This window comes from Poecilia latipinna, unplaced genomic scaffold, assembly GCF_001443285.1.
Source record: "Poecilia latipinna isolate Pla-1442-1.1 unplaced genomic scaffold, P_latipinna-1.0 Scaffold220, whole genome shotgun sequence".
In the NCBI taxonomy this organism is placed as follows: domain Eukaryota; kingdom Metazoa; phylum Chordata; class Actinopteri; order Cyprinodontiformes; family Poeciliidae; genus Poecilia; species Poecilia latipinna.
This window is the reverse complement of record NW_015112836.1, coordinates 352,434-373,302: the sequence shown is the minus strand read 5'-3', so window position 1 is coordinate 373,302 and position 20,869 is coordinate 352,434. Positions and strand designations below refer to the sequence as shown.

At 40.2% G+C, this 20,869-nt stretch overlaps 1 protein-coding gene across 4 annotated transcripts in view; it reads right to left on the bottom strand.

Annotated features, from left to right (window-relative positions):
- The window catches only part of mtmr4 (myotubularin related protein 4), a 43,363-nt gene that overhangs the window by 19,060 nt on the left and 3,434 nt on the right, over positions 1-20,869 (bottom strand). Inside the window, exons 1-3 of one of the 4 annotated variants that reach the window (XM_015031846.1) lie at positions 19,905-20,036; positions 18,820-18,924; positions 1,302-1,391 (exon numbers count right to left, since the gene is read on the bottom strand). In XM_015031846.1, coding sequence (XP_014887332.1) covers positions 1,302-1,391; positions 18,820-18,834 — 105 coding nt within the window. In that variant the 5' untranslated portion in view covers positions 18,835-18,924; positions 19,905-20,036. Of the gene's footprint in view, positions 1-1,301; positions 1,392-12,094; positions 13,396-18,819; positions 18,925-19,904; positions 20,037-20,869 lie in introns of those variants that run through there. The other 3 variants (XM_015031844.1, XM_015031843.1, XM_015031847.1) reach the window with 3 other exon arrangements.

Below are 20,869 nucleotides of genomic sequence, written 5' to 3'. Positions count from 1 at the left end.
TTAATCTTCCTTGAACAGCGACACTTTGCATTTATAGTATTCTGTGAGAAATACTTATTAAAAGCTTTTGTGTACATAGAATTAAAGCACGGTAGTTCATTTTAAAAACATCTTTAAGTGGTTTTATCGTGTAGGTGACAGTTTAGTGTTGAACAATATGAAACGGGGAATTGGACAATAATAAAAGCTGAACTTTAAATGAACCCAAATGTGACGAAAAATGACATGCAAGAAATTTATTAAGACTATTCAGTCAGAATAGTTAGGAATATCATTAAACCCAAAAAACAGCAGATGACCCAAAGCTGAAAATGCTCAGAGAAATTACCTGGCGAACTGAATCAGCAGAGCTGTTCCTTACTGCATGATCAGAAACCAAATAACCTCTGTACTCAAAGGTTTTCAGATTGATGACGCATTGATGCTGAAAATGTCCAAGTCCAATCATGTTGCATCCTCTTACTATGCTTTATTGTAACATCATGCGTTTAGAGAAACTGGGGTCAGCTAAACTCAGTATAAATGGGTCAAAGGGCCACAAAAAATGGAGGTCAGAAATCAGCCACAAAGGTCTGATCTGTGCATCTGTATTAAAAGTATTAAGTCCTATTCAGAGCAAATCTGGGCTAAAACACCTTTGTTTAAAAAAAAAAAAAGTTTAATAGAGAGAGAAAAAAAGATAAAACTGATCAATTTTTACCCATCTGAATGACGGCTGGCAGCTCACTCATAATCCTGCGTGTGATGCGCAGGCATTCACCGCCCAGCCAAAAATAAACTGATCAGATTATTTTAGAAAACGGCTGTCCGACACAGCAGCAGAACAGATGTAGCGCCATCACTCAGTGATGTCATGGCTTACAGCAGGAGGAGGCAGCATTTCACTAGACGCTGGTGCTGCGTGTTGCTGTTCTTATAGTGTTGTAGGGTAAGCATGCTGCTAGGAAAAGATTTTAAAGAGTTCGTTAATTTAAAAAGCGGCGTAAAAAGCAGTATTTCTTACATTTGTAGGAATGTTTACAAAAAAACATAAAAGTCAGATGTCAGACTAATAGAACAAACATGGAATGTGTACATGACGCCTGATCGGAGTAAATCAGCTGGATTGAAATGCAATTATTTTTTCATTAACCAGGTTGCCTTGTTAACTTTTTCTTGTGTCAAGCACAAAACAGACTAATGGGGATAATGTCTCGAGTAGTAATCTTTTAATGTGAGGCCCTTTGCTCTGCTGAAGCACCATGTTGGCAGACAACACAGCTTTTCCAGCCAATGTACTTTATGGAAAGTAATCAGCTCACCTGCAGGCTTTCATCCTCCTTCACCAGGTCCTTCTGGGGGAACAAGTCCTTGGCCTTGATGTACTCCAGACTGGGAGGCCCCTCTTCACCCTGGTAAATGCACAACAATGGTTGTAATACTAGTATTCACAGTGACGGCAAAAAATGACAGTGACAGCAGGTTCAAATATTAAGACTAACCACTAAGGAGGCACTTCCCTGAGTCGTTAACCTCTGGCGGAAAACGCTCCAAGCTACTGCACAGCAGGTTAAAATCTGACTAAAAATGTAAAATAAACTTTCAATAAGTTTATTTGTATTGCACATTTCAGCAAAAAGGCAAAGTAACATCATAAAGTCACCAAATGTCAAAGATGTTGATCAATGTTTAAGTTTTTATGGTTCAAAGCAAATCTGAACAGGTGGGTTTTCCAGGTTTTTGAATCAGCTGAATGCCGCTTCTCCATGTTTGGTTCTGGTTCTGGAGACGCACAGCAGAGCAGAACCAGAAGACCCGAGTGGTCTGGAAGACTGATACCACAAGAGATCTTTAATGTGTTTTGGTGCCAAGCTGTTCAGTGACTCATAACCACATCGTCATGGTAACTAATCTTCATTGTTATAACCTGAGCTAACGAGAGCATGTAGATATTAAATAGGTGGGGACCCAGGATTGAACCTTGTGGTGCCCCACATGCAACTGATGAGAAATTACCTACCGACACAAAGGTAATTTTTAGGCAAGGTTTCTTCCCTTCTGCCGTTTAGAGCTCAGATTGAATAAATGCTTTTTCCTATAAATAAAAATGCTGAGTGCTGATGTTTTCTATATTTCTACTGCATTTAGTTGTAGAGTGTGTATGACTGAATAAAGAAATTGTCACTTTATGAGCATAATCATCTTAAAAAAAAAGCAAGACCGAAACGCTCCTGGCAGCTGATGAACCCAAAAAGCGATCCAGGCTTATGAGGTTCAAGCCCAACGTAATGGATGGGTTACTAAAATTAGCCTGCAATTCTTCAAGTGGAGGCAGACAGGAGAAAAGGGGAAGAACAAAAGAAACCAGTCAGCGCCGTCCTTTTGCAGCCAAGGGTACTAGTGCCCTACTCGGGCTGAATGAACGCTTATCAGGTCACACTTTAAATCCTTGGAGAGAATAAAGTGATTGCACTGAAGCACCTGCATTGGGCCTTTATTTTCTTTTAATTGACAAGAGTTACATAAGACTGTTTCACCTCAGCAGCTTCCAGGAAGTTCATCTCTACACTGTAATTAGGTTCATTTGAGCATACAGTGAACAAGTTTACCCACTTCGACTGCTTCGCCGATGCAGGCAGGAACACATCTTTGCAATTCCTTCATGCCACCAGAACGACAGTCCTTGCTTTGTGCCTTTGATTTTAAAGATACCGCCTCCCATGACACCAAAAAAAAAGAGGAAAGTCCTTGACGATGTCAAACCTTGCAAAACAACAGCCTCGTTGATAATGACCATCATCGAAAGCAGCTAATTAAAGCACACAATACGCCAAAGGTACGGACAATGCAAGTTGTAACCGGATAGCCAGAGGATGTTTTTTTAACCTGCATGACGTAACACTTCACATTTATGGTATGCGCACAAGGTATTCACAAGCTTTTCACATTTTGTCATGTGGCAGCAAACTTGTTAAATAGAGATTTTATACAACACAAACAAAGTAGAGCAGTGTTTCCCCAGCCCTAGTCCTCGGGGCTCAATGCCTCGCATGCTTTGGATGGTTCCCTGCTTTAACATGACTTGATTCAGAGGATTGCAGTTCAACAAAAGTCTGTTCAGCGGCAATCAATTGAAATCAGGTGTGCTGAAGCAGGGGACGTCTAAAACATGCAGGGTGGAGTGGCAAAAAAAAGAAAAAGAATAAAAAGAAGTAGAGCATAAGTGTGCAAGGTTTACCTCAGAAAACTCATCCAGCGGCCCGTCGTGTTTGAGTTAAAAAATGTTCACAATATTAAAATATCACTTGATAATAATGTGAAGATTAATACCTGAACACCAACTATAGTCTTAAAACATGCAAACATTTTAAAAATATTTAAATATATAAACAGTGTTTAGCCTGGTGGGGGTATAAGTATAGCCTGGTGGCCCGCCAGGCTTATAATACACTGGAGGAAATGCTGAGTGAGAAATGGAATGAGAATTAGACAGGATTTTTTTTGTTTATTTGTTTTAAATGAAACGTAGGTGTGTGGGGCATTAGCATTTACCCCGTGTCAATGTGCTCCGAGTCCGTCGGTGCCAGCTTTGCATTATGTAAAGACTCATTTATCCCCATTCTTTTTGGAAAACAGCTTAAACTCAGATAGGTTAGTGTGTGTGTCTGTAAAAAAAACTATTTAAGTCCTGGCTCAGATTCCCAGTGAAAGTTGGGTCTAAACTTTGACTGGGCCACCCTAACACATATCTATGCTTTGATTTAAACCGTCCTGCTCTAGCCTCTGATGTATGTTTAGGCTTGTTATCCTACTGGAAGGTGAACCAGCATCCCAGTCTCAAGTGTTTCACAACCTTTTAAAAGGTTTTCTCTACACCCATCATCCTCCAATCGACTCTGGCTTCTTGGTGGGGAGTGTTCATTGGAGAAGCGGCTTTCAGGCGATTTTGATGACAAAATGTAAAGTTTATTGCTTGCATCATAACTAGTTACTTGTTGCTGAAATGTGCCAACTTGACTTTTCTACTGCATGTAGTGTTTTTCCTGTAGGTGAAATTGCTGGGCTGGTTAAAAACACCAAGAAAATAAAACATAGATTAAACGTTTTTTTCTCTCATTTTGATAAGTATTTGAAAGCAGTTATTTAACGTCACACAATTGAGGCGAGGGTAAATCCTGGCTTTGACTGAAAACACTTTAATGAAGACATTGTCCTCTGACAGGTAAGCCCTGGGCAGACGTGTCTGGAAACCTGATCTAGACGTAGGGAGTCAACAGAAAGCAGGAGTGTCAACTCTTGATGGAGCGTCCTCTGCTCCTTTTATGTTGTAACCGATGACCTACTGTGGGTGTGGGAGAGATTAAAGCCATACGTCACTACACACAGTAAAAACGTAACTAAACAAAGCTGTTCTTTCTGCCACATCTACACAATATATTTTACTAAATGGTCATGCTGATGGCAGCTTATGGAGGTTAATGCCAAGGCTGTGTCACACAGACGTTTACGCTTCCTGAAACATACTGCAAAGCTAAGTGCTTTTTGACTTTGCTGATGGCTCCATTGACTCTAAACACTGGCCTTATGTTCTCTATAAAACTATAGAAGATGCATTCAAGGTGAAGGAGACGCTGGGAGTTTTGGTCTGGTTAAATGCTGCAGCTTTTTATTCCTGGAGGGCAGAAACATTAGTGAAGCTAATAGTTTCCCCATTCACAACTGTGATAAGATAAAAAACTGTTTATACAGGATTTTTATCAACATTTTTACCAAGCATGCTCTGATAAATCAACCCCGATTTCCTCATTCATGGGAGATCAGTGATCGGCTGATACTTTAATGTAAAACCGATCTTATCTACCTCTGCGAAGATCTGAAGATCAGCTACTGTCCCCTTTTTCTCTGCTGTGAGAGAGGACTGACCGACCGACCCGATTAATAACAGCCATGTGAATAATTCAACTCCTATTCATGACAAGTCAGAATCAGAAGTTCAGCTAACTATTGTTCTGAATGTTTCCAATTTGTTTGGCTTCTCATAACTGCAGAAGTGACTTGTGAATGAAACTGTTCAGACCTCTGCGCCTCATCAGTATTTCATGTTTCCCCTGGAAGCAGGTGGATGGTGACAGTGGCCATCAGTCAGGAGCATCCTCAGAGATTCAGGCCATTACACTCAGATCTCACCTGCTCCTGCCACCTAGACGCAGGTTTGCTTTACCAGAAAGGTTTGCTCTAATCTCACCCCAAGGAAATCGATGCTCATCAGTTCAGAAGAACATCCATGTGGTTTCTTCCAGCAATCAGAGCGACACAGCCTCACACGTGAGCGCTCCAGTGTTAATAAGCCACCAGCTCCCTTGGCTCTAGTTTGCTTTCTGCTGAGCCACACTACAGCACTTGGCACCTGCTGCTGAATTACGATATGGAGCGACCCTGACCATGCATTCTGGTGAGAGCCCCGCTGGAACACGGCGAACTTTAAAGACACAAGCAGACGGAAACGAGACGCTGCTCCAGATGAAACCTAGACAAGGTAGTTTATCAGTAGGGCTGAGCTTTTATCGTATCGTTTATTGGGATAAATTTCACATAAGAATTTTGATTTATAGTCAAGAACATTTTCAATTAAAGCTGTAGTATGCAACTTTAAAACTTTTTTTTTTACGTATTTGTTGAAATTGTAACAGTATGAGACGGATGATCTGTGATAAGTAAATAAATCAAGCTCCTCTGCCTTTCCCCAGTGCTGACTAGAAATAACGAATAGGAGCCAGGAGGCGGGGCTTAGCACTGTTAATCATGTTTGTGTAATCACTGCTCATCACTCTCTCTGCTAAGCTACTGCTTCTTCCCGGTAGCAGCTGCCGTGAATGCTAAAGCCAGTTGTAATGGCCACAGATGATGGCAGATAAACATTTCTCCTGCAACGGTAAAATGTCTCTCTGCCATACACAAGGTTGATTGACAGCACTAAGAATTGGTTATTTTTCACCTGGACCGGTGGATTTCTTCAGACAGCAATAGCAGCACTTGGTGGAGGAACTCTATCTTTGTATCAGATTATTTGTCTCATATTTTACGGTCACAATATGGTAACAGTTTTAACAAATGTGTTTTTTTAATAAGTTATACTGCAGCTTAAGGATAAAAACCCCCAACAAAAACAAAGCTGTGCAGTCATGATTGTTATTGTTTTATTATTTTAATCGACTTCAGGTTCAATACGAGTATCAATAAACTTGGATAAATGCAGTTTGGTGGTACAAATCACACTTTTTTGTGTGACCGCTGTCCTAAATAAGCATATTACATATGGGAATGTTTTTCAAGAGTAGTTTTTGTGTTTGTGGCACCATTACTGCTGTGTCATGCAGTCACTGCAACCCAGTTACATTACAAATGAAGTAATAAATAGTTCATCTCTTATCACAATAGTACCACAAAATATTGTGATAAAACTATGTCCACATCGTCCAACCCTATTTGACAGTAAAGACTGCAGAAAAAAAAGGAATGGCAAACTAAAAGGACACATGACCGTAGCAGTATTCATTACACTGAAACTAAACTACAAGAATCTGGAGATTTTCAGCATCCTCATACCTTTCTAAAGAGAGCACAGCTGTTCAAACTCTGCACTCCTAAACAAACACATGCAGCACACGGCTCTGTTTTAGTTTATTCCTCCCTAGAGGGCTGCAGATAAAATGGTTTACAGTAGATTAAAGGGAAACAGGGATGCTCTGACTTCACAAAAAGATGGAGCACAGCTCGTCCTGCGGCCGGCGGGGTTTTTTTGCTTCGTCACTGCTGTGAGCCAAAACGCCCTCCCCAACCTCTGCCTGAGCGGCGCTCGGAAAGCTGGAGACGACAGCCGTGTCGCGCGCGAGCCTCGATGCGTTACAGTTATAACCGCCACTTTGCATGTCATGATAACACGCAGAGCGGCCAGCAGTCAGCGCGGCGGCAGACAAGATGCCGTGACGAGGCGAATTAATGGCGTCTGTGTTTTTACTGACTTACGATTCGAACTGATCTGATGACGGCGCATGAGAGAGAAACGGAGGAGGGAAAACTTCTGCTCACGTTTAGTTAAATAAAAACAGAACCGTCGGGGAGTTCGGGAAGTCGCAGAGGTAGGATAGTAGTTGGAGGAGACGGAAAAGCACTGGCACACATTTCACTAATAGGTGTCTGGTTGCCATGGCTACAACCAGCACTTTTTTAGAGACCAAGTCCCTCACTGTAAAAAATAAATAAATACTCTGCCTTTGCCGGATTATTTACGTAATCTGGCTTTGTCCCAGAGTTGTGCAGATTAGAGGAGCACAAAGCAAAGGTGACCTCTTAAATTTTTTGTGGCAGCATGTGCTCAAATACCTGATGTTAACTGAACTGATGGGTCATTTTAAATGAGAGGTACATGTTGGCAATGAAGTTGTAAATATTTAAAGGAGCTTTAAATAGATTTCCAGGCACCTGGAGCTGTGATGCGAGGAGGTCTGCATGATGCCAATACAAGGAGAACAGCAATACTGTTGGCGAATATTAAAAAAAGCAATTTTCATTGTAATTAATTTGTTTTAGAGATGAAATAGTCGTCAACTAATTTAGTAAACAAATCATAAAAATGGAGAAAACAGACTCTGAAATATGGCGTTTGCTGAAACAAGCTCAGAGCAGTAATTAAGCCAAAACTGTACAAAAAACACATTTTGAATTTAAGAAAAAAAAAAACCTCCGTCTAAAAATGTGTTCTACACAGAAATCCTCAGTACCAGTTTTAGCTTCATCTGGTTGAAATTATTTATATTAGGCACCTTTTGCTGTCCATATATACACCAGATAAACTAAAAAAAAAAAAAAGGGGAAAAAAGGGGAAAAAAGAGAAAAGAGCTTTTCACATGCCCTTCTTTAGCTACACATCCATCCTTTGCTACAAATAACCAACAGCTGTACACTAAGAAGTATGATTATTATATTTTAGGCAATAAAATATTACTTATTTTTATTTGCATCTTTTAATCTATTTCCAGTACTGTATGAAAAGACAATACTGATGTTGGTTAATTAACCATTAATGTTGAACCATTAAATGGTTAGTGGTTAACCATTTGTTAACCCTTAAACAAATGGTTTTACCATTTATTGTTTAACCATTTAACAAGTGGTTAAATCTGCAGAACGATTTTCTTATACGAACAGATTAATTGGCAAAATAATTTTAATTATTTGCAACTAAAATAATTGTTGGTTGCAAAAAAAAAAAAAAAAAAAGCTTGTAGATCTGTGATAATTTGTTGCTTTCTAACAATAGTAGAAATAACTTATTTTTGGGTTTTAAATAAAACCAACTACATTACACGGTTTTATTATTTAACTTTATCTTGTGACAGCATGAGGCCGTGATCTTTTCCTCGCGGTTATCATACCGTTTCAGTCTTGCACTGGCCCAAACAGTCAGTTCAACATATCCCACATCTCAAGATGCGACGAGTGCAAACAGAGAAGGAATGCCACAATTTTTCCTTCATAAAAAAAGACAACGGATTCAGAATCAGATGCATTGGATCTGACAACATTCCAACATAAAGTTCAAGATGAAAAGATGGCAGATGAAACTCTCCCATCACGCTCCTCTGTTTTCTCCCCCATCCTCTGCGGCCAGATGAATATTTCATAGATCATCATGTTCTAAGCAATCAACCCCATTTTGTGGGATAACTTGGCCATCCTCCAAATACTGAGGAAATTATACAGGAACAGGTTGGTCTGTTCATGTAATATGTTCATACTTTTGATAAATATACACTCACGGCAGTCAGGAAGCTAAATTGTTGAAATGCGTTCACTAAACTGCAAAGTATTCGCTCAAACCTGATTATTATGCAATTCAAACATTGCCATGGCAACAGCTGTATCAAAATACAGATTGCTCCTTCAAACATTTAGGGGAAAAGATAGGTTGCTTTGGAGCTCAGTGGTTCTCTGACAGGATGAGTGACCAGTCAAGCCTGCATTGCAGTTCAATCGGCAGGTTTTGGCTTGGTAGTTGAGAGTTGAACTGTATTAAGTCGAGTTACTTCTGGTGCAGATTATTTAGCTTCAAGATGAGCCGTGAAACAGGTTCACATTGGAAGAACCCGACTGGCCCGGCTACAACGAAACGGAGCATCTTTAGGGCTAAACAGAGCGGGCCCAACATCAGTGTCTGACCTCACTGATGTGCTTCTGGAGCAATGGTCAAAACAAAACTAGGACTGCAACTAAACTATTCCAGCTATTGATTAATCCATTATCCTGACAATTAATTTTCTTATTCAATTCTTTTGAAATTCCATGTTACAAATACAATTACATTACTTTAAGAAAATAATTATTTTATCACCTAAAATGCAATAACAGTGATCGTTGAATGAACGCTTGATTATTTTTGGCAAAAGATTCCAACATGTGAAAAGCTCAACCCCTGATGCTCATCTCATCAATACAGTACAGGGCTGATCGATTGATTATTTTTTGGATTAACCGATTAATAATTGGGCAGGAAAAAGTGCTTAAACCAGGCGAAGCTAAAACTATGCCACCTGAGGCACTTTACGTTGACATAAACTTGTCGATTTGTGTGTTTGTGAAGGCAAATGAGCAAATACTTTTAACAATATTATAATCGTCTCTCGCTCTCCTACGCCGTCCCTGCTGCATCCCTGTAAACTCTTTTTGCAAGGTGAAGGAGGGTTTTGATTGAGTACAAGTGGGATCACAGGCATGAAAATAGTGCAAGAAACGACACCTAAAGCCCATCTCCAAAAAGCTTTTTGGTTTTACTTGATTCGTTTAGCTAGCATGAATAATTTGATTACAGACATGGAAAAATCTAAATCAATTCAATTAGATGTTGTAGCTCCATTTAGTGAGATCAACATATTGCGCATGGAGCAGGCACAGACGCTTGGATTTTTCCCCCCCTTCACTGACGGATGACGACAAGGATGGGGATGATTAAAACTCTGCAGCCCTTCCTCCGACGGAGGAGACTGACAAGCCTGTGATCCATTTAGGTAACAGAGGATGTGGATACTAAATTATACAGACAGTGACGCAAAAGAAGAAGTGCCGACTCAGCCGAGCCACAGACGTTTAAGACTGATCATAAATTGTGTAATGACCAGCTGCATTTTCTTAAAGAAAACAAGAGAAGGGAAGCGGCGCGCTGCATCTTCATCTATCGGACTTTATAAAATATTTTCTCAGAAATAAAAGTTGAAATACAAATCATCTCCAAACACCATGCAATCAAAATGCAAAGTAATGTGATTTAAAGTTTCTGACAGAGTACAAAGTGAGTGGGAGATTCCCTGATCTTCAAAAGGACAAACAAAATGTACTTTTCATTCAGATTTTTAGGGATATTTGAACAGTTTTGTGCAAAAACCTAGAAAGTTTTGAGGCTCTCTAGCCACCTGAATGAGAAACACTTCAGGGTTCAGTTGCAAATTTAAATTTACCTCATTAGAAGAAAAAAAAAAAAAGAAAGTTGATTGTTCAATCAAGGCTTCAAGAATCAAAACACTGATAATCTAATCGCATGTTTACTGTAGCATTCCTCTTGTAATAGTCAAACTAATTTTCTGATCCCACTGTAGTCAAAAAACTTCAATTTCAATTTAGATTAAGTGATTTTATTTTTTTAGAACTGTAGAGGCTTCTAAAAATATTCACACCTATTAAACATTTTCATATTTTGTCATGTTAAAAGAAAAACAAAGTAGAGCATTTTGTTAAGAGAAAGGAAGACATTATTTTTTTTAAAAAGTGAAGTGCGGCAATGTAAATTTAACCACCAACATATAGTCGTCCCCATGTGTTGGTGGGGACACTTTTCTTCACCAAGGACAGGAAATCCCGTGAGAGTTGGTGGGAAGTTGAGTGCAGACAAATGCAGGAAAATCCTTGAACTAGACCAGTCAGACGCTGCAGGGGACTTGAACCTGGAGCGAAGGTTCAACTTCAAGCAGGGGAAAGATGGCGCTACGATGAAAGGTCTAGGAACAAACACCTGCAGCTGTAATTGAGGTTACAGCTGACTTTACAAAGTTTTGTACCAGTGTGGCTGAATACAAATCCAAGCCACACTTTTCAGCTGTTATTACATTTTTGAACACCAATTTTCTCTCCATTTTTACAAATAAAGTATTTTGTCTTGGTCCATCACCAACTCGTTTGTAATAATCAAACCGTTGTATGTCCTGGTTATGATTTGACTAAATTATTTTTAGATTTTAATGACTGTTGACATGCCTTTGAAAAACTTGACTTTTCACAGATACCACATGTTAGCATACCTTCAGTATGCCTCAGAACATCAACTTAAGTTAAACTTTATATTTGCTTTATTTCTATACATTTTTACAAAATTTCAGAAGCTTTAGAGATTAAAATTCTAACATATTCCTTGTGAAGTCACAAGATGTTTGTTCTGCTTTATCCTACTATCATATTACCCTTTGAAAAGCATAACATGGGACAAGGTAAGAAGGAAAACATGGAGGCCCTAGATGGCGAGTTAAACAGCAGACTTGCTGAAAGTTACAACGGTCAACAAAGTGTAAACATTAAAAAGAAGCATCATCTTATTCAGCTCCACAGACGTGCGGTCAAACTCTCCTACCTGGAAACTGAGATTTGACCTTTCTCTAGCTCCGTCTCGACATTCAACAACAGAAGCACACCTGCTTCACATCAGTCTTCCTCATTTCCTCCAGAGAGACCAGCTCCAGCCCTCCACTGCAGCTAGCGTGGCACATCCTGTTCTCACTCTGGGCACAAACAGTTTGAACCCGACCTTCTCCGGACCAATCCTCGGCAACTTAAAAGTGCACCAAAGTAGTTATTCATCATCTCCTCGTTAACACCACGCATACATTAGCCGAAGTTGGTGTTGGTCAATAACTGTAGCACTCATGTTGATAAATCCCTTCCCCCTTTGGTGAGAAGGCAGGCATGCACACACACAGGTGGCGAGGTGAGATGGGGGGAGGGAAGCAGGAATACACACCCACTGTAATCTGAACTAGGACAACAACGAACACAATAACATGAGTGAACTTACAAAACAGTTGAGCATGGAGCAGGACACCCTTGCTGCGAGGCTCATGTCGAGGAAAAGCAAGACTGTGCCTGAAAGACGAGCAGCGCGACTGCAGCACGAGGAGCCGGCGTGACCATCCTTCTCCCAGCCGCCCCAGCCCACCTCGAACTCGTGTACCCCCAGCCACCTTTAGCGGGTTTCTCTCTACTCAGGATGTGCTGGAGGATGACAAGCTAGTCTCATTTAGGACCCCAAACCCCAGTCCTCCCCCCCCCCAGTACTCCAGAGAGGGGCGAGGGAGCGCACCAGCGTCTGAAGACGGTCCCTGTTGCACAGCTGAGAAAAGGAGGATAGTCCATGAAAGGTACAACGAGGAGCCGCAGTCCGACGGAGCCGGCGAGCTAAAAAAACAAAAACAAACTGTGGGAAGAGCTGAAAAAGCACCGCAGATGGAGTAACAGAGGGGGAAAAAATGGGAGAAAGGAAGACAGAGGGAACTGCCTGATGCTAAGCTCCACCCCTCCGCATGTGCATCAACCTCTCTCTCTCCATTTGACACGCTCGCATCTCTCCTCCTGTATCCCTTTCATCTCGCACTCCTCCCCCCCGCTAGCTTCTTACAGGAATACGGCTCTCGCTAAGCAAGCAGCGTAAGCAGGAGGGCCGACAGGGAAAGCTGCCGCACACGTGCTATCTGACGACTGCAGTGTGCTGCGCCCTCCTCGGAGCTGCACGCTCGCAGTGCTCTGACGAATCCGCCGGACACGAAATAAAAACACCACCAGCTGATCCTGAGGCAGAAGAGAAGGGGAAAACCCCCTCAGCTAGAGGTTTATCGTCACAAAACTGCTGCACTGGATGCGATGCAGCTGCACCTGAGGACAGAGGAGGGGCGGGAGGAGGTCTGAAGTCAAGAGGATCTATTTGGGGAGCTCTGGTGACACAGTGTTATTGAAAATCCTTCCTCTCCACCGTCTCTGCATCAGTGGATGCAGGGCTTCACTGGGGAAGTGAGGGAGGGTAAAACTCCCCGCCGTCGCAAGCGCCAACCTTCCCCCTGCCAAGTCGTGACAGCTACTCACCTACAGCTGCCTGACCTCACATTATGCAACGTGTAATGAAGTACACAGAGAATGCAGCACTGCTGGATATTGATTTCATGGATGACAGGATTTGATTCCACACGATAAGGCTGTGCTTTAAAGTAATGAAATTACATCATTACTGATTTTTATATATCCAAAAAAGAAAAGGACATCTGGAGTATCAAAGGTCAGTCAAGTACAGGCACTTGTGCAACAGAAGTATTTATTAAGTTTATGTACAGATAAAAATTACCACAATTTTAATCAAGCATATTAGTCTGTAATTGTAATTTTTTATATGAAGTGTATTAGAAAGAAATATTTAAACATTTTGCTTTAAATCCAACAGATGTTGCTCAGTCATCTGTTATTCAGTATGCGAGCTGTCCAGCAGAAAACAATGAAGGCAACATGTTTTTATGGGTCCTAAGAGGAGGAATATCAACTTAATTAAGAGTTAGGAACTGTCATGGTTTAATACAAGTTTCTACTGGGGAATAAATTAATTTTCTTCCCACATGTAGTGAATTTAGCTACAGCGCTGGTCAAGCTTCTTAACCCAGGGGCAGTGAAGATCACTTTAGCTGTAGTCTTTAAGAAAAACGTATGACATTTTTACATTAAATATGTTCCCATTACCCATTCTTATCAAGGGTGTAGCATTAAAAACACAAAAGGATAAAATAAAATCTGTACATATCTCAGTTTTAAAGAAACGATTCAACATGTTTTTCTTTTTTCACTTAATTGAGCAATAAAACTACTTAAGTTTCCATAAAGCAGCCAGTATAGAATGGCCAGAGATTTTATTTAATTTTGTCAATAAATAAAATAATTTAGCAGAAACAACCAAATTGTGGTAATATTATCAAACAGCATACTTCAGTGATAGCTGGGAGTGGTGCTTTATTTTTGTTTCACTTCACTTGTGGCAGAACATAAAGTTAGATCTTACAAACTTTGAGAATGAAATTACATGACACTTGGTCAGTACAAGTGTGAACTGAAGCCAAAGGGCTGCAGCCAAAATTCCCAATAAAATGTATTGTTAAAGCCACAATTCTTATTTTTGCTTTTAGAATAAATTAGAAACAGAAAAAAAGTGTTAGCAAGAATTTTATTGAATAAATGGCCTGCTGTGGGTAAAGTTTTAGACATAAAAACTAAATCTTAATGCTAACCAATTCATCAGAATAATTACATTTATACTACTACTTAAAAGAAAAAAAACAGGGTGTTAGAATTGAACCGACTTTGCTAATTTAATTCATTTCAGAGTTTTTTCACTGGTAAAGAAGAAAACTTCTCAGAAATGCTACTTAAAATTAACCCAAAAACAATACAACTGGTTACATTTTATCTGGTTAAATTTTGTCGGTCTGTTTTATCGGTGCATGTAAATATAAACTCAAACTAAAATAAGCTGAAGTGAAACAAGAACTGTGGATTTTAAGAGGGTATTTTTTTTTTAATGTATTTTTAAAACAGGTTGAGTGTTTATTATTGTTTAAAAAGAGGAACCGTGTTTCTGCAGCTTCTCTGCTTGGAACAGAAAACAAAAGTCACTTCTAGTAGACTAAAGAAACAAAAATCGATGTTCAAAAGTGAAGAAAAGATGCATGTTCTTTACTCTGGCATCTTTTATCATGATGAAAGAGTAAAGTGCATGCTTTCGTGTAGTTTTAACCAAATAGAGTTTTATAGATTTCTATTTATACAGAATGTAAACCATTCAGCCAGAGTTTCTAAACATTTGTCCTTTTAATCAAGGCCCAATACCTTATCTTTCTTTTATCGGAGTAAAAAAAATTATTTGGAATCTGAAACTCCTTTGGTCATAATGGTAGTTAAAAATTAACAAAGAACCTTTGAAATGAGTAAATCACAACCTGCGTATGAAGTTGGCCAATCTGCATTTCTGCCTATTTGCATTCAAAAGCTCCACTTTAGCCAGTCACAAAAGTGAGCAGCAGATTTAGGCTCCTGTCTCCGAGTTTATTTTAGGAAAACAGGGCAGCGAGTCACCAATGCATGGTGTCAGCCTACATGTTCACACACAGATATAGAAGAGGATAAGATGAGCGATGTTAGGCTGAATGTCCAACTGGGCAAATCGGTAAAAGTTGAGAGCAAAATGTAAAAACTATCCATCGTTTCCCAGCAATTTCAACAATACTGGTATAAATATAAAGTATCTCTATACAAGTGTTCAAAATTAGACAGTTATGCAAAGAATACATCTCGCACAGTAACAAAAAGAGAAATTCCATGTATAGTACCCAGAAGTTAGTGTCAAAGTTACATATTTGACTGAAGGCACAGGAAATAGTAGTGAACTAGACTACACAAACACGGTCAAACTGACAGAAGCAAAGGTCTCTTCTGTCAAATCATTAACGTCGACCTTGCATGAACTCTCAGGCCTCGACTACAAGCCTACTGGTTGCTTCTCAAACCACCCACACCGATGCACTGGCTTTAATTGGGTTTGAAGCAAGCTGCACTTGCATGAAACAGGGACGCAAAACACACCTTTGCCTGTGTGTGTGTGTATGTTAACTTCTCTCACCAACTCCAAATAATCATACAAGGTAGGTTTTCAACGCACAGCGGGGACAGAGGCAGGAGTAAAATCAACGCTATTGTCCTCATTTCCATGCTCTCATTATCCTGCAAACAAACGGGCAGCATGAGCGGACAACGGCACAAATTCAATACCTTCCATCTTGTTTTAGTTGAGAAAGAGTGGGGGGGGGGAAAAGGAAGAAAAAAAAGAGCTTGAGGCTGGGAAGCTGTTATAATCACCCTCTCACAAGAGAGGATTAACAGGATCATATTACCTACAGTAGCAACTGCTGGAAAGGAGTCAGACAATCCCACCTGAAGTCCTAAACCGTAAAGAAGAAGAACTTAAAACTGTCGGAAATACCCCTACCTGAAACCATTTAGAGGCTTACTGAAAAAAAATATGACTTCCTAATGGAGTTAAAGGTCATACAAGTCAAACCACTTGTTGCACAAATACTGCCAACATGATATGAATCATAATCAAAACAATCATGTCCTTAGGTGACCGCCTGTGACTGAATTACCTTAGCAAGGCTTCTGCAGGCTTCATCAACTCAAATTTAAGACTTTTAAATGCCTTTTTCAGACTTATTGGCTGGAATCTAAGACCTACATTGCTACAGAAATGAACGAAATTTGTCCAGTCAACAGGCAAAAGTGTTTTAAATCACCTGTAGGAGACGCAAAAAAAAAAAAGCTACCCAAATAGCTAGCAGTAAGTTAAGGGTAGCCTCAACCGCCCGGAGTGACAGAACCCAATGAAAATGTTTCAGGTCTTAATTTTAGATACAGTCATTTAAGACCAATACATTTTTAGGATGAACAGACACCCTGTTTAAGCCGTGTCTGGTTGGTTGCTCTGACAGAACACAATAGTGACCACACCCAACCACGCTACAACGTACCTAGGAAGGCAAGATTAGAGACCTGACACTGGAAGTAATGCATGGAGTTAAGCTTTACTGCAGGACTCGCTGGTTAGCATTTCCATTTCACCTGTCTTAGTGGGCACATCACCAGCCGGGCCGCTGTCTGAGCCAGAGCTCTCATTAGAAAGACTGGAGCCGGACAACCAGCCACAATGACAGGGTAGATCAGGACGATGAGACACATGTCCTCCTGTTATACTTCCTGTTTCTGTTCCGTTTAGATTCAAGAGAAATCTTGTCTTGACTGTAACTTCTCTCATCTATCTTGGTTGGGTTTTTAAAACAAAACTCAATACATCTGGTTTTCTCATACAAGCAACTCACTGTGCAAAACAAAAAGCAATAGTGTTTTGCCATTTGTAAACATCACTGGACTTGTTGATTTAGTATGTTGATACCAAATCATTAACAAGTCATATCAAAAAGAGACATGCCAACATTAGTCTGGTACTTCAGAAGTAGTAAGACTTCTGAATCCTCAGTGTCCAGTATTTGAAGAAACAATTGATACAGCTGGTAAATGTGTTTGTCGGTACATTACAGTGGATTTTTTTATTTAGTTCTGAAAATCTCAGCCACCCGTGGTATTACAGTTCAATGAATAGCAACAAATAAAGACTGAAACAACTTAGTTAATCTGTGCTACTTTTTCCTTCCTCTAAAAACTGAACTAAACGCTCAGGATGGACTACTATGTAGTAGGGTCCTAAGCTCAAGGCAACTATCTGAATGGCCGTTTTCAAGCCAAACCTCTTAAATATACACTTTCTCATAATGTCAGAGTAGATGCTGAATAACGGAAGACTAGTTTTATTCTAATGCCTTAAACGGACAACGTAAAGCAAATAAGATGATTCAATAAGAGAATTATATGCTGGTTTGCAGGGAAGGGTGAATGTCAGGGGATCAAGTCTCTTTGCCTGATGTAGTTTCTAGGTTTGTTACAGCATAACATCTATGCTAGAGCTTAAAAAATGTATGCCTTCATTACATTTTAGAAGAAAGGTTTAGGAAAAATGCAATGAAAGAGCATATTTAAATGTAGTTTATAGTGTAGAATTAAAAGATTTGGAACTTTATAAGGCCTAAAATTAAAAATGACTACATGTAAGAGTTTGTATGAAATGTCTTCTTGAAAGGTAAATTTAGTTGTGAGTTAATAGAAAAGTGCTTTAGTGAGAATGTTCCAAACATACAGACTTTCTCCATAACAAGTCCAGAGAATTAAAGTAAATTAAGTATTAAATGGTCAAATCCCCATGCAGTTTGTCTTTACTGGGAGCACTTTATGCCAACGTCACAAAACAAAACGCCCAATATTTAATACCGGGATCACTGGAGTTGGTTTCAAATGTCACATTTAATATAAAGCAGGGTTTTTTGTTTCATGTAAATATAACATGAGCTTGATGTGCTTCTACACAGACAATATCTGTGTGTCGGAGCCCCATCAGAGTTGAGACGTCAGCGAGCTGCTCCACTGCTCCCACTGATTAAGACGACAGTGAGCATCTGAAGATGCAGCACTGCCGACTGCGCTGCTACCTTGTGGAGCCAGGAGGAGTCACTACAGCAGCAACAACATGATTCCTGCCTGGTTTACCAAAAACAAACTGGAATGTTTCTTTGAATCCAAAGAGTTGGTGCAGACACGAGAGAAAGACCAATGTCTCCCGCTTGTTTTAGTCAATGGCAAAAACAATTCTGATCTCTTTCACATATTTTTATAGTTGTACAAATTTTAAAATGGAAGACTGATGCCAACTTTGTGCTTGATGTTTTTAATGTCTGTATTTTTTTTTAAAACACACCTCGTGATAAAAGCAGAAAGCCCAGTTCGGCCTACATTCAGACTTGAGCTGGACGCGATCAACATGCAACAACCAGGAGGTTCTGAACAGCGTCGCTGGAAAGACTGAGGTATGAAGGGTGGATCGTGTAAAACGTGTGTGCAACTCTTCGCGCCTTGTTTGGACCTGCAACCACAATTTGCCATTTCCTGTAAAAAAGAGTGAGGTTGCAACTTGTCGCTTAAGTTTAGAGGAATCATTTACGGGCTTCAGAGACACAAGCGGATTAAAACGCGTCAGGATTCAGCAGGAGGCGATGTTTTTGTGTTTTTTTTTTTACATACACCCAGCCCTCCTCGGTGCGATTGGCTCACCATGTTGCCAGCCATCGGCGTTGCAGACAGAGACGGTGGGTGCTCCCTTTCAGACTCCTCCCCTCTCCTCCTGTCTGCTGGGCTCTGCCTTGCCAGCAATGAATCCTGCCAAGATAAAAAAAAATACAAATAAAACGCATTACATTCAGACTTCTTCTGTGTGTGGGTGGTTGCTCAAAGGATTCCAACTCCCCTTTTCGTTCAAAGTACAGCATGAGCTATAGATTTATAGAAAACACACACAATTCAAATGTTTTCCCAAATAAGGTTGGAGATAAACACTGATGGTTTGACCGGCTCCTTGGGACGACAAGTGCTCTTAGTGTATGAGTTAAAGTCAACGCGGCGCACACGCAGCGCTGCAGGCGGACACGCAGGAACGTGCCAGACGTGTACTCCCACACCAGCAGAGTGACACGGGAGCACATCGGCCGACCTGACCGGAAATTCTCTGATTTATGAGAAATGCCGACTCAACGTTCCCCGTCAGATTATCAGCAGTCAGGCAGATAACTTTTCTCCACGCCCAAAACACAGCGAGGAGCTCGGGGTGGATGTGCTGCCCTGATAAATCAGATTCTTAAAAGTCACCTCAGCAGTGATTATGTGTTGGAAACACAGAAGACCTGAAGCTAAATACCATTTCATACTGTTATTAGATGTAATATAACAGTGGATACCTAAATAATACAATACAAATATTAAAAATAGATATTTATTCTTGACCTGGGAGTTCACTGAGTGAATGTGAAGCTCTGTGCTGCTGAATTCATTCAGTGCATTCTTTTGCCTTTGCAAGTTCAGTCAGGAGGAAGAGGAGCATGCTCAGTGAAGGTTTTGAGCGCAAGAAAAAAAAAGAAAAACACTGGCATTCAGACGAAACATGGACAAAGTGTTTACTTCCTTGTTCAGGACTAGACTAAACAATCTGACTACAGTTTCACATTGTTCTATCAAAGTTTTTACTTGCCAACCTCTTGCTCGGCTTTTTGTTTTTTGCCGTGACACACCCCCTTTTGCACACCGCTCCGCAGAACAGAAAGAACAAACATAACCACAAAACCAAACTTTGGACGCAATCTTACCTCAAAGTGTTGGATCAAACTTTCTGTGAAAAGTTCAGTCTACTTTTTAAAGCTGAATTAGAGCTGGGAAGAGTCGCAGTAGTCTCCGAGTCCCAAACAGAAACGGCTTGTAACAGAGTGTGTGACACACCTCCCTCCACTACTGCTGCTCGCTCTTCCGCCCCCCGCCTCCCCCTTCTTACTCTGCCTCGCTGCCTGAAGTGAAAGAAAGTCATACTGCGGGCCACACACGCCTTACAACATACAGCGCGCTCGTGACTCGTTTCATTGTGGGGCATTACCGTCAATCCCGAACGTACAACACCGATTATTCCGTGCAGGCGATGCATTTATACGTGCAGCTGAAAGAGATCGCACTGAAAACGAAAACAACCTGTTAACTGGATTAACTCTACAACTTTGTGTTTTGGAACTGGTAGCAGAACTACAAACCAAAAACTGATTGCATCAACTAAACTGATCATTTATGCAAGACAAACGATAAAAAACATGATTTAGACAACATCTACCTAAACATTTTCTGGAATCAGAAAGTAGCTTCCAAACTACATTAGCAGGAGCCAAAAGAATCCCACTTTGTAGTACGTTTGGGGGACTGAAATAATTAATCGATTATTGGAATTATTGTCAACTCGTTTACTAATCGATAAATCTGGAGTATGCAGACTTAAAAATGTTGTCTTTGCTGAAAGAACACATTCAGAGCAGTAATTAAGTCTAAACTCTACAAACTCTCAAATATGTTGTACCTAAAACTCCTCAAGTGAGTTTTAGTTTCATTGGGTCCAAATTATGTTTTTTTATTATTATTATACCTGCAGTTCAATCCCTTGCTACAGACGATCAAGGGTTCACAAAAGGATTGCCGTGTTGCTGTATTCTAGCCAATAATACATTTATCGTTTAATCTTAAAAAGAAATGTATTTGTTTATTTGTATGTTTTAATGCAAATAAACCCTTTATG